Raw genomic sequence first — 14,411 nt, forward strand, 5'->3', positions numbered from 1 at the left:
AAAAGCCTGTGGTGACTGTCCCCCTGAAGTGGCAGTTCAGGGGTGCCGTACAATCACTGTGAGGGTCACTTTGATTTATGGCACCATGGTCACTTCACCATACACCCATTTTTCACACCTGCCTCTAGGGCTGAGCCTTTTGGCTAGGACCAGGGTAATTTTTTTTTTATTCCCGGCCGAAGGGCCAGTCATTGGCCACTTTCACTTCTCCCACCTTCCATTTATTTACCCCATCGTTTGTCATTTTTGTTGATGTGTAACAGGTTGTCACTGTGTGATGAGAAGGGTGAGGGGCCTCGGGCCTACCCTGAACGTCTTGGGATCGGGGTGGGTCTTCTAGCCTGGTTCGCCCTCTCTCTTGGGGTCTCCCTTCGGAGGAGTCCCACCTAGTACTTGGGTGGGTCTGTTTTAGCAGACCATCCAGAAAAAAAAGGGGTCCTTCTGGTTTCGGCCAGATGGACCCAAGTGAAGTACCACAGTCCCTGTCTGGAGCCCCGGGGGATCAGGGTAAGGTCCTATCTAGAGAGGACTAGTGTAACGCATGTTTTGTGTCATCCCCCCGTAAAGGAGGAGTAAGTGTTCTCTCCCGAAAAACTGACAAGAGCTAGAGCTACCCCAATCTAGGCCAGAAGGCCAGAGACCCGACCCTCTGGCCAGACCCGATGCAGCAGCCATCCTCTTTCGGTTGGTAAGCAGACTGGTTGGTGAGTTGAGCTGGCTATTTTCTCTGGTTTTGTCTTCCATGTGCTCCTTGAAGGGCCATGATAGGTGGGGGGGGTTAGGGAACACACTGGTCACCTTTGCACTATGTCGGTGATGGCGAACCTTCGAGCCTCAGATGTTTTAGGACTACATTTCCCATGATGCTCAACTACACTACAGAGTGCATGAGCATCATGGGAAATATAGCCTCAAAACATCTGGGGTGCCGAGGTTCACCCTCCCCTGAGATTTGTGCTGGGTGTCCAATGTCCCCCCCCCAAGGGAGACTTGGGCAAGCTCCAGGGCCACCTGCCCCTCATCTATCCATTAGAACGCACATGCTTCCATTGTGGAGACCCTCATAGATTTAGAAGAGATAGGACTGGAAGTGATACGGGGCGCTGTGAAGAGGCCTTGCAGCTTACGCATGCGTTTGCAAACATGTGCCAACTAAACCCCTGTTAGTGCAGATTGTGGGACAGGTCCGATTCTTCTGCCTTCACATCCACTTCATACGCACAAGTTCAACTTTTAGAAAAATGTTTTATTACATAAATAACAGGAGCCTACAAACCATCGCACACCTTTGATCGATGGATCACGGCAGCAACATCCTGCAGACGCGGCCCCCCAGATTTCCACCCATAGCAGGCTGGCAGTCGGAAAGCATCAATGGACTACAAGAGTACCAATTACTGCTCCTGTAGCCCATCTGCTATGGTGGTAGATGGTACTTGTTCATTCACAGATATGTGGATGAATGACGCGGGGGGTGTAAACAAAGCCCCACACCGCTGAGCCAGTTTGAAATGTGACAGCAGATAATAGGAACCCATACCCACCGTCAATAAGGAGAAGAGGGATTGGGGGGTTGCTAAGCACTTAGAAAACATGTATGTGAGGCGCCCCCCCCCCGACACCTGCTGTGATTGTACCTGTCAGCAGGTCCCAGCCAAACATTCATGGCCGGGACCTGCTGATCAGCTGTGTCCAATCACAGCCCTGTAGAGAGGGAACAATCTCTCTGCAAAGCAGGGATAAGAAACAAAGAGATCTTTAGTGTTTAAAAAAAAAAAAAAAAAAAATCAGCACACATTACATATTGTAAGGCACATATTTAACCCCTTCCCAGCCAGTGTCACTAGTACAGTGACAGTATATAGTATCACTGATCATAGTGTCACTAGTCCCCACAAAGCCTCTCTCTCTCCCTCCCTTCCCCCTCTCGTCAGTAAAGCTCCGTACACACAGGCTGAATGGCGGACGACACCGACCAGTTCAATAAAAACTGCCCAACATTCGGCCCGTCTGTACGGCAGACGGTTCCTGTTGGGACATCCATGCAGGAAAACCAGCAGCCGAACGTCGCACGATCAGCGCTCTCAGCCAATAGCTGAGAGGGCTAACTGGAGTGTTCTATGAGAACACAATAGCTCAGTAGATGTGTGCTGTACCAACATTGGATTGTTAGTACAGCAGCTCCTCCTGAGCAGTTAGTTTTTTTTTTCAATCCAGCTGGCTGGGTTGAACAAAAAAACAAAACAAACCTATTAGTGTACCAGTCCAGTGTCAGACTGCCGCAGCAATATCGCAGTCCCATTAGAAGTTGCTGATCACCACCATTACCAATATAAAAAAAAAAACAAAAAAAAAAAAAAAAACCACCTTTACACAAACCGATCAATATACACTTTTTTTTTTAAATCAAAGACATGTAGCAGAATACCATTTTGGCAAAAATGTATGCCTACAATTTTTTTTGGATATGTTTTATAGTAGAAAAGTAAAGAATTTTTTCCAAATTTTTGGCTCTTTTTTGGCGATCTAAATGAAAAGTCAAAGCAGATTCCTCTCTATAGTGTGTGATGGACTCAATCCAAAGCATCCAATGTGGCTCCTCTCCGCCCTCCCCCACCTCGATCCGACCATTGAATGCCAACACACGAGAGATTCCTGGTGGACAACCCTCCCCCAGCACACAAGATTGCCCTAGGACATGGCTTCTCAACGGGCCACGTTTTCAAAACTTCCATTAGAAAGAGAAAAAAAAAAAAAAAAAAAAAAAGGTCTCAATGCCATGATATTGATTTAAAGCAGCTGTGCAAAGTAAAGGAAAACCTGAAAACATGGCCCGTTGGGGGTACTTGAGGACTGGGGTCGCCCTAGGAGACTGTGGAAGGGGGTCGGGTCCACTCAGGTCTCAGATTACACTCAGCTCTTGCCTTCTGGAGCAGAAAAACACTTTAGAGAAGACTGCTGATAAACAGGTACAACTTATGCAAGAGGGTTTCATCTCTGTATCAACTGAGGCCAGTCCCTTCACTGGGGATATGGAGGTTTTACAGCCACTCTAACTACAGGGAAGCCACTCGGTGCAAAACTGATGAACATAATTAAAATTTTTTCCTTCATTTTAAGAAATGGCCCAAAAACTCAGTTGAATTGAGGAATATATTGAAACTCCTGCATACAAAGCGCACTCTACACTTTCACTAATGTCTCTTGTATGGACAATGTCATCTCACACACAGAATACAAAGAAATAAGTGAACCCAGCACCACCGGGGCAGCGAGGTCCGTGTCATAGTGAGGCATCAAACTGCTCGTGTGTAAAACATGTAAAACTTTATTGAGGAGCGATGGACACAGACAGGACCCGGCCAGAGGAAAATTCCACTGCGATCCGGAAATATGAAGATCATACAAATATAAGGAAGGAGAGAGTGAAGTCAGAAGATAAAAACAGGACACAGGAGAGACGTGCCAGGTCACCGAGCCCGGGAGCGGGTAGATGTGCGTCTGATGGGGGTGGGGTTTTTGGGTGTATCGGCTTCACTCAGTTCTGCCTCCAGGTCTGATGAATAAAAAAAAAAAAAAAAAAAAAACACGCGATGGTCATGTGACTTTATTAAAGATACAAAGACCCAATGGGAGGGGGGGGATTTACTAAAACTGGAGAATCCGGAGTAGCTCTGCATTGAAACCAATCAGCTTCCAGGTTTTATTGTCAAAGCTGAAGTTAGAAGCTGATTGGCTCCCGTGTACAGCTCCACCAGATTCGGAGAGCTCCAGTTTTAGTAAATCTCTCCCGAGTTTTCCTTCCAGAGACACTCACCAGAGTCCTCATCACTGGAGAAAGTAACGGTGACTTTCCTCTGCGTTCTCCTCGGGGGCCGACCTTTCGGTGTCTGAAACTCGCTCTCTTCATTTACCTTCTGCGATCGATTTACAGACTTAAGAGGGCGCCGCTTAGCTGAGGAGACAAAGAGAGAATGTCATCAAAAGGTCTACACACAGTTTTATGATTGATTGTTATAGTAAAAATGACAAACACATGTTCTGATTCTGAGAAGGATATAAAAGCAGGGGTCCCCAAACTGCGGCCCAGGGGCTGAATGGAGCACCATTCCCCCTACTGACACCACCAAAATGGAGCACCATTCCCCCTACTGACACCACCAAAATGGAGCACCATTCCCCCTACTGACACCACCAAAATGGAGCACCATTCCCCCTACTGACACCACCAAAATGGAGCACCATTCCCCCTACTGACACCACCAAAATGGAGCACCATTCCCCCTACTGACACCACCAAAATGGAGCACCATTCCCCCTACTGACACCACCAAAATGGAGCACCATTCCCCCTACTGACACCACCAAAATGGAGCACCATTCCCCCTACTGACACCACCAAAATGGAGCACCATTCCCCCTACTGACACCACCAAAATGGAGCACCATTCCCCCTACTGACACCACCAAAATGGAGCACCATTCCCCCTACTGACACCACCAAAATGGAGCACCATTCCCCCTACTGACACCACCAAAATGGAGCACCATTCCCCCTACTGACACCACCAAAATGGAGCACCATTCCCCCTACTGACACCACCAAAATGGAGCACCATTCCCCCTACTGACACCACCAAAATGGAGCACCATTCCCCCTACTGACACCACCAAAATGGAGCACCATTCCCCCTACTGACACCACCAAAATGGAGCACCATTCCCCCTACTGACACCACCAAAATGGAGCACCATTCCCCCTACTGACACCACCAAAATGGAGCACCATTCCCCCTACTGACACCACCAAAATGGAGCACCATTCCCCCTACTGACACCACCAAAATGGAGCACCATTCCCCCTACTGACACCACCAAATGGGGCACCATTCCCCCTACTGACACCACCAAATGGGGCACCATTCCTCCTACTGACACCATCAAAATGGGGCACCATTCCCCCTACTGTCACCACCAAAATGGGGCACCATTCCCCCTACTGACACCATCAAAATGGGGCACCATTCCCCCTACTGACACCACCAAAATAGGGCACCATTCCCCCTACTGACACCACCAAATGGAGCACCATTCCCCCTACTGACACCACCAAATGGAGCACCATTCCCCCTACTGACACCACCAAATGGAGCACCATTCCCCCTACTGACACCATCAAATGGGGCACCATTCCCCCTACTGACACCACCAAAATGGGGCACCATTCCCCCTACTGACACCACCAAAATGGAGCACCATTCCCCCTACTGACACCATCAAAATGGACCACCATTGCCCCTACTGACACCACCAAAATGGGGCACCATTGCCCCTACTGACACCACCAAAATGGGGCACCATTGCCCCTACTGACACCACCAAAGTGGGGCACCATTCCCCCTACTGACACCACCAAAATGGAGCACCATTCCCCCTACTGACACCATCAAATGGAGTACCATTCCCCCTACTGACACCATCAAATGGAGCACCATTCCCCCTACTGACACCATCAAATGGGGCACCATTCCCCCTACTGACACCACCAAATGGAGCACCATTGCCCCTACTGACACCACCAAAATGGGGCACCATTGCCCCTACTGACACCATCAAATGGGGCACCATTGCCCCTACTGACACCACCAAAATGGGGCACCATTGCCCCTACTGACACCACCAAAATGGGGCACCATTGCCCCTACTGACACCACCAAAATGGGGCACCATTGCCCCTACTGACACCACCAAAGTGGGGCACCATTCCCCCTACTGACACCATCAAAATGGACCACCATTCCCCCTACTGACACCATCAAATGGAGCACCATTGCCCCTACTGACACCACCAAATGGAGCACCATTGCCCCTACTGACACCACCAAAATGGGGCACCATTGCCCCTACTGACACCATCAAATGGGGCACCATTCCCCCTACTGACACCACCAAAATGGGGCACCATTGCCCCTACTGACACCATCAAATGGGGCACCATTCCCCCTACTGACACCACCAAAATGGAGCACCATTCCCCCTACTGACACCACCAAAATGGGGCACCATTGCCCCTACTGACACCATCAAATGGGGCACCATTGCCCCTACTGACACCATCAAATGGGGCACCATTCCCCCTACTGACACCACCAAAATGGGGCACCATTGCCCCTACTGACACCACCAAAGTGGGGCACCATTGCCCCTACCGACACCACCAAAATGGGGCACCATTGCCCCTACCGACACCACCAAAATGGGGCACCATTCCCCCTACTGACAGCACCAAATGGAGCACCATTCCCCCTACTGACAGCACCAAATGGAGCACCATTCCCCCTACTGACAGCACCAAATGGAGCACCATTCCCCCTGACACCACCAAATGGAGCACCATTCCCCCTACTGACACCACCAAAATTGGGTACCATTCCCCCTACTGAAACCATCAAAATGGGGCACCATTCCCCCTACTGACACCATCAATATGATCTGCACCCCCTTATGTACTTTTCTGTGATAGGTGGAGCCTGCTGGGCCCCCCCACAACCATAATCTCTGCACAGGCTCTGTACAGCACAGCAATAATGTAACCATTTTTTTTGGCATTCGATGTGCACAAAGTGCATTTATATCCTTTGTGGCTATTGAGGAATAAATTTAAAAAGGAAAGTTTTTTTTTTATGCCTGAAGAAATTCAGCTTTAAGAGTTTGCCATAAACCTGACTGCAAGTCAATCCGTAAATTTGGACTTGAAAATTGTATTAGTTCTAAGGGTTTCCCTATAGGGATCAGATCCGGCTCACCATTTGTAAGGCCCATGTCATATAACCAATTCTGTCAATGGTGACTTCTCTGGTGGCCGAATCGCCAAGATTCATTTTATTCACATTCTAGCAGCTTTTTCTTTGAAAACCAAATGTAGAGTTTTCTTGGCTTTGTGTTTGGAATCATTGTCCTCCTGGGATGTCCTCCCGGGATGTCCTCCAGGGATGTCCTCCAGGGATGTCCTCCAGGGATGTCCTCCAGGGATGTCCTCCAGGGATGTCCTCCCTTGTTTCATCTTCATCATCCTGGTAGATGGCAGCAGATTTTTATCACCATTCATCCTTCCTTCAATGATATGAAGTTTGCTGAAGACAGCCCCGCCCACACCATGATGTTTCCGCCTCCAAACCTCACTCTTGGTATGGGGGTGTTTTAAGGGGCCACGGCGGGTGTGCGGTGAGCGTGCAGACAGGCCATGGCGGGTGTGCGGTGAGCGTGCAGACAGGCCATGGCGGGGTGCGTGGTGAGCGTGCAGGCAGGCCGTGGCGGGCGCGCGGTGAGCGTGCAGGCAGGCCGTGGCGGGGCGCGCGGTGAGCGTGCAGGCAGGCCGTGGCGGGCGCGCGGTGAGCGTGCAGGCAGGCCGTGGCGGGGCGCGCGGTGAGCGTGCAGGCAGGCCGTGGCGGGCGCGCGGTGAGCGTGCAGGCAGGCCGTGGCGGGCGCGCGGTGAGCGTGCAGGCAGGCCGTGGCGGGCGCGCGGTGAGCGTGCAGGCAGGCCGTGGCGGGCGCGCGGTGAGCGTGCAGGCAGGCCGTGGCGGGTGAGGGAATTACTTATTGTGTAAGTGCTAATGCCAGGTCTTTCTGAAGTCCTCCACAAGTGGTCCTTGGCTCTTGGACAACCCCTTTGGCAAGATTTCTGACACAGGCGTGAAAAGAATTGAGTGGAGCACCTGCTGGTGGCCGTTTATGGTGAAATTATGTTCTTTCCACTTCCAGGTTATGGCTCCAACAGTGCTCACTGGAACATCCAGAATTTTAGAAATCATCCTGTAACCAATGCCAGCAGTACAATTTTGTAACAAGGTTGCGAAGGTCTTGAGAGCCCTTTTCTTGTACTCATCATGGAATGTGTGACACCTTGGTAATGAGACACTTTTATAGGCCATCAGGTGAGACTAAACCAGCCGATATTAATTTGCACTGACCAGGGGCAGGCTTAATCTCTAGTTACTGATAGATTTCAGCTGCTGTCTTGGCTTTCGATGCATTTTTGCACCTCCCTTTCTTCACGTGTTCAATACTTTATCCCGGTGTCCTTCCATTTTATTACACATAAAGGTCATTTCTAAACAGATTTGTTTTGGTGTCTTTGTATGGATAGAATGCATTGGGGAAATTTCATATCAAATAGAACCTTCACCAATATATGTACCTAGAAAAACGGTGATGTGTTCAATACTCATTGTACCCGCTGTATGTAAATAAATTAATAGTCTTGGGCTGTAATAACACTCCACCCGGTGTTGTGAAATCAAACCACCGTCTAGGAGCCTCTCCACCGGTAAACAAAGTAAGCCTCAACTCATATGGAGTGCGGAGGTCCTCCCAACTTCTCACGTCAATTAGATGAATGAATCAGCAAAGCACTTAAGCTGTATTAAAAAAAACAAAAAAAAAAAAACCCTCAAATGGGAGCCCACAAGTGCTAATATAATGTAATCATCATCATCAGCCCACTCCAGGAGGTTCCACCATAGGGATGCCGGACTTACTTACAATGTATAGGGATTGATGTTGTGAATCCACACTGGAAGGAAAGGTCTCCAAAATGTTGGATTCATGAGATTGACACCCCTTGTCCCCAGAGGCCCAAAACATGGATCTGGACATCAACTGCTTTGTGGATAAACCGTTCATATTGGTTCTTTCAATTTAAAAGGTGATTTTTGAACTATAGGGGGATATACCCTCAGCGGCCACTTTATTAGGTCTCCCTTGCTAGTAGCGGGTTGGACCCCTTTTGCCTTCATTCTTGGTGGAATAGATACAACAAGGTGTTGGAAACGTTCCTCAGAGATTTTGCACCATAGTGACCAGATAACATCATGCAGTTGCTGCAGATTTATTGGTTGCACATCCATGATGCCAATTTCCTGTTCCACCACATCCCAAAGGTGCTCTATTGGATGAGATGTGGTGAGTGTGGAGGCCATTGGAGGACAGGGACCTCATTGTCCAGTGGTGAGATGATTGGAGCTTTGTGACATAGTGAATTATCCTGCTGGAAGGAGCCATCAGAAGATGGGGACACTGTAGTCATAAAGGGATGGACATGGTCAGCAACAATACTCAGGTATCCCATCCCCCACACCATTACACCCCCACCACCAGCCTGAACCGGTGATATCCCATCCCCCACACCATTACACCCCACCACCAGCCTGAACCGGTGATACCCCATCCCCCCACCATTACACCCCCACCACCAGCCTGAACCAGTGATACCCCATCCCCCACACCATTACACCACCACCACCAGCCTGAACCGGTGATACCCCATCCCCCCACCATTACACCCCCACCACCAGCCTGAACCAGTGATACCCCATCCCCCACACCATTACACCCCCACCACCAGCCTGAACCGGTGATATCCCATCCCCCACACCATTACACCCCCACCACCAGCATGAACCGGTGATACCCCATCCCCCACACCATTACACCCCACCACCAGCCTGAACCGGTGATACAAGGCAGGATGGATCCATGTGCCAAATTCTGACCCCCACCATCTGACTGTCAGAGCTGAAATCCAGACTCATCAGACCAGGCAATGTTTTTCCAATCTTCTATTGTCCAGTTTTGGTGATCCTGTGCCAATTGCAGCCTCAGTTTCCTGTTCTCAGCTGACAGGAGTGGCACCCGATGTGGTCTTCTGCTGCTGTAGCCCATCTGCTTCAAGGTTGGATGTGTTGTGTTCAGAGATGGTATTCTGCATACATTGGATGGCGATGTGAGCACTTCCTGTGCCCGTTATGTTGCCATGATCACCACTGCTCATGGAGATCGAGTCTTCTATAAAATAGCAGCATTACAACTTCCAGTATTTCCAGTCATCCTGAAAATGGCAGCGCGGCTACTTCCTGTGCAGCTCCCCCCTCCCCAAATTTCCACCACTTTACTTGGTTATTTAAGGAGGCCAGATGACGGTGTCAGCGATAGGTAGATCCCTTCAGAACGTGCTCGTGTACAAAACGTGTCAGAGGGGCTGACGTCATTGTGGCCGCGGCGGCCATTGCTGCAAGTCTGGCCAGTTGGTTTTGGATTTCTAATGCTTATGCTATATACAGGCGGTCCCCGGGCTACAAACAAGATCAGGTCTGTGGGTTTGTTCTGATGTAGAATTTGTTTGTAAGTCAGAACAGGTACATTTTATAAATGTAGCTCCAGCCAAAAAACAACTAATTTTTAAGCTTATTGGACAGCATAGGGAAGGGTTATCACCCCTGTAATGTTCGTTCTGCTGTCTGTGCTCCTCTTCAGAAGATTTCACCTCACTTTCTGTCCCAATGAGAATTGGATTTTGAAGATTTTGGGTTGCAGTGGAAACAAGGATTGGTGATAAAGTGTCAGTGGAGGTTCCTTTTTCCCATAATGACTCTTACAGGAGAGAATTTCCCTTCCTAGGGGGAGATTTCTCCTCACTTCCTGTTGTCTCCTTCCGTTTGCAAGTAGAAGTCGTTTATAAATCCTGATGTTTGTAACTCGGGAACCCCCTGTACTTGTTTTTACTCCCATTTTAAAATACTACATTATATTAGCACTGGTGAGTTTTTTTTTTTTTTTTTAATACATCTTAAGTGCTTTCCTGATTTATTCCTCCACCTAATTGATGAGAAGCTGGGAAGACTCAGCAAATATAAGTAAATAACTCTATCCCAAACCAATATACGCTTAGTGAGATTTAGCAAAAATATTGGCCTAAACAGATGAAGAAATTTAATGTTCTACATTTTTTTTAATTGGATGTGTTTTATAGTAAAAAGTAAAAATAAAAAATCGTTGGGAGTTCTGTTTCTACCGCAAAAAAAAAAAAGTACAAAACTTTGGGTACAGCGTTGCGTGACCGTGCAATTGTCAGTTAAAGTAACGCAATGCCGTATCACAGAACATGGCCTGGTCAGGAAAGGGGGATAAATACTCCAGAGGTCAAGTGGACATCGAGTGCTGCACCAAATAATAAACCACAAATATAGAATGCTGGTTTATAAGCCACAGAGTAGTATCTAAATTTTTTTTTGCATTTTATATTAGATATTTGGTGGCTTATAAACCAGCATTTTATTATATGGAGCACCTGTATCATTTTATTGATATTTATTGGCGCGGCATTCCTTCACATTTACCACATCTCCCAGGTAAAAGATTGAGGGAACATTGCAGTGTCCGGCAGTGATGGGGGGACCGCACAGGATAATCCACATCGAATATTAGCGATCCTTTCGCTGTTGACCGGTCACCTATTTAAAGAGGAAGTAAACTTCCTCTGTTGACCGTTAAATATTTAGGAGATATTTATATTACATGCAGCCAGTGATGTCACTGAAACACGCCACGGGTGCAGTTCCTTCTGAGCCCTGAACAGCGGCTCCTGCGTGCATGTGCGGGAGTGACATCATCGCAGTTTCGGCCACACAGCGCCGGAGCCGCGAATCCGGAAGTAACTCCGGGGAAGAGGTCAGCTGCCTCAGCCGTGCGCGGGCGCCGCTTGAAGGCTTCGTTCTAAGGGGAGTATTTCATAATGAGCCACTATGTGATTCACATTAGGACTTCTTCCTACAGGTTTTCTTCTTTGTTGTGGAGTCTACAACCCTCTTTAATATGGCCTACAATGCACATGTGTTGAGGTGATGACATACACAATACATTTCCAGGACTGCTCCCAGGATCGACATCATTTTGCACATTCCTGGACTTACCCGGAACATTCTTCTTCACAGCCGAAGGCGGAGGGTTCTCCCCGTCCGGGATCACCTCCTCCGAAACATCCATGTTCTCCAGACCTTTGTTATGGCACACCGTCAGCTTCTTCTCAAACTCATCAATCATAGTCTGTAACGAGAGTTCAATCAAGTACGCCAACATAGTTTGGGGTGCAGAGGAAACAAAAACCACAGGAACAAAATAGAAAGGCAATGGTGAGCAAAAACAGGATATCTAGGCTAGACCGCCATATAATTAAATCTGTATATGAACAGCCAAACAGCCACCCCCCCCCCCCCCCCCCCCACCCCGGAACGGCCCAGCACCCCCCCCATCCCAGCCCCCCCAGGCCCAGAACGGCCCAGCCCAAGGCTCAGAAGAGCTTGTCATTTTTTTGGCATTAAAAAGGAGCTTATACACCGTAAAAAAAAAAAAAAACAAAAAAAAAAAAAAACCGCTGCACAGATACGTGTGCGACACACAAAATAAATAAATAAATAAATAAAATTGTTTGGAGTTCTAACAAATTTTCTAGCAAAAAAACAAAACCAATTCACATATGGACGTGCTTACTCTAGAAAAGCAGAACTGGGGACAAAAAAGCCTGATCTGGTGATCTGCCGACACCACATGACCAGCTCACCTCCAATCAGAGCTTTTAGTGCTCCAATAACCTAAGAGGGGACTCCGCCAACTACACGCTGCGGCCTGAATTTTATGAATGGGATGGTCCGCGGTGTGCGCACAGCACAGCCAACACAAAGAGGATTTTTAGTAGGTGAACCTCGTACATTTCTAGATGTTTTCAGATGCAGGTTTTGTGTTTCGGAATTTTGGTTCTTTAAAACAGACCTTTATTTCATTCTAACACCGGCTTACCCTTCACTACAGGGGACAGTAAAGGAGAGAATCGGTTCAGAACAATGCTGTATTGTAAGGACTGCCAGCCTTGGCAGACTGAACCGGAGCAGATTCTTCACCCTCCATCTCTGGCACAGAAGACTTGTTTTCTACAGGGTGTGCCATTCCCTGCCGGGGAGGTGGGGGGGGGGGTGGGGTGAGGAGGAATGCCACACTGGAGACTCAGGAATGCAGACTGCTCCGTTGTCATTGTGAGTGAGAACATGCACACAGGACGGAGGAGATTACAGCACCTGAAATCTGATAATTAATCGCATACCAACATGAGGGACATTTTTACAGATAACAGTCCTTCTGTTTTGTTGAATTGGGCAAATAATTGACCAGTCTAACTCCAGGTCATAGGCCTCATTAGCACAGAGTATTACCGAGCACACCCGTGTATTACCGCAACAGAGATGCACAGATATTCTGTGCAGGAAGTCCCATTCCACCAATTTGGCAGCTGCATGGACACAGCTCCTGATTTGGCATCTGTGCAGGTCCATGGCCCCCAAAGGCAGTGTGCGATTTACCAAAACTGGAGTGTGCAAAATCCGGCTCACTTCTGCATAGAAACCAATCAGCTTCTAACCTCAGCTTGTTCAATTAAGCTTTGGTTTCTATGCAGAAGTAGTGAGACTGATCTTGCACTCCTCCAATCTTAGTAAATAGACCCCTGTGTGCCTCTGGGGCCAGGCACCCACTTTAATGTCAAATTGGAACTACCTGCCACAGGGATGCATGGAACACCTGTGCATGCCATTGCGGGTGAACACGCCCCTCGGGCGGGTGTATGTGTAGTGTGCCCTGTTTGAACGAGGCCCCAGTAAGAACAGACTGAGCCACCAATCACAAAGTCCAACTGAACCCGCGTTTTTGGTATTGGGACACTGTCAGAAAAAAGGATATTTTTATTTGTGCGCAGCGCTGCATGACCGGTAAATCTTCCAGAGGTCAAGTTGTATTTAAAAACAATAAAATAAGTTTTTTTTTTTTTTTTTTTTTTTTTTTTTTTTAGGAGCCTGTGAACCATTGCACCCATGATCAACAGATCCAGGGTGTAATCTCAGGCTCCTGCAGTGTAGTTTGCCCCGTTCCCCTCGGGTAGGCAGTTACTGGATGACAGGAAGGTCAATAAACTATGAAGAGCTCTCATCAGCACCTTAGTAGTTCATTGAGGACTGTAAGCAGCAAAGGCTGACAGTAGTTTTAATTCTTCTATTCACAGAACTCTAATGAGAGAGTCGCCCCCCCCCCCCCCCCCTTTTTTATTTCTACTTGTGACAGTGGGTGTGGGGGAGAAGATTCCCGGCTCGCTGTCACAATGGGGGGATTTGAGCACAAAGCCTGTTCATCATCTCACCTTCAGTTCAGGTTTGGCACCTTTGCGCATCTTCCCTATGGACGCTCATGAAGCGTCATCGCTCAGCTTGTCCCCGTAGCAGTCAAAGCAATCCTGCATTTTCACCAGTCCTTTCTCCGAGAACGGCAGGAGGGAGAGGCAGTGAGCGAGGTCCCGCCATTGGCGCTCAGTTCTGTGAAGGAAAAAAAAAAAAAAAAAAAAAAATATTACACCAGGAGATTACCGCAGAAGGTTCTAAAGTGGTAAACAAAAAGCGCAATTCTGCTCAAAATGCATCAAAGCGATTGGCTACCTGACCATCCTCCACACTTACAAAACAGACGTGGTTTGTTAACGTGGAACCCCCCACTGATTTACCAGACATGTAAAAAATCTCAGGTTAGAAAATGTTCAA

The 14,411-nt window shown here is 48.2% G+C and overlaps 1 protein-coding gene across 1 annotated transcript; it reads right to left on the reverse strand.

Moving 5' to 3' along the window:
• Positions 1-3,308: 3,308 nt before the first annotated feature.
• LOC141105189 (condensin complex subunit 1-like) lies at positions 3,309-14,052 on the reverse strand (the record flags this gene model as incomplete). The annotated part of the gene is given in 4 exon segments (XM_073595077.1): positions 3,309-3,556; positions 3,818-3,955; positions 11,748-11,880; positions 14,018-14,052. Coding segments are annotated over 4 exon segments (392 nt in total), but the record flags the coding sequence as incomplete, so codon positions are not given.
• Between the last annotated feature and the right edge of the window lie 359 nt (positions 14,053-14,411).

This window comes from Aquarana catesbeiana, linkage group LG08 (genome assembly GCF_042186555.1).
Source record: "Aquarana catesbeiana isolate 2022-GZ linkage group LG08, ASM4218655v1, whole genome shotgun sequence".
Taxonomy (NCBI): domain Eukaryota; kingdom Metazoa; phylum Chordata; class Amphibia; order Anura; family Ranidae; genus Aquarana; species Aquarana catesbeiana.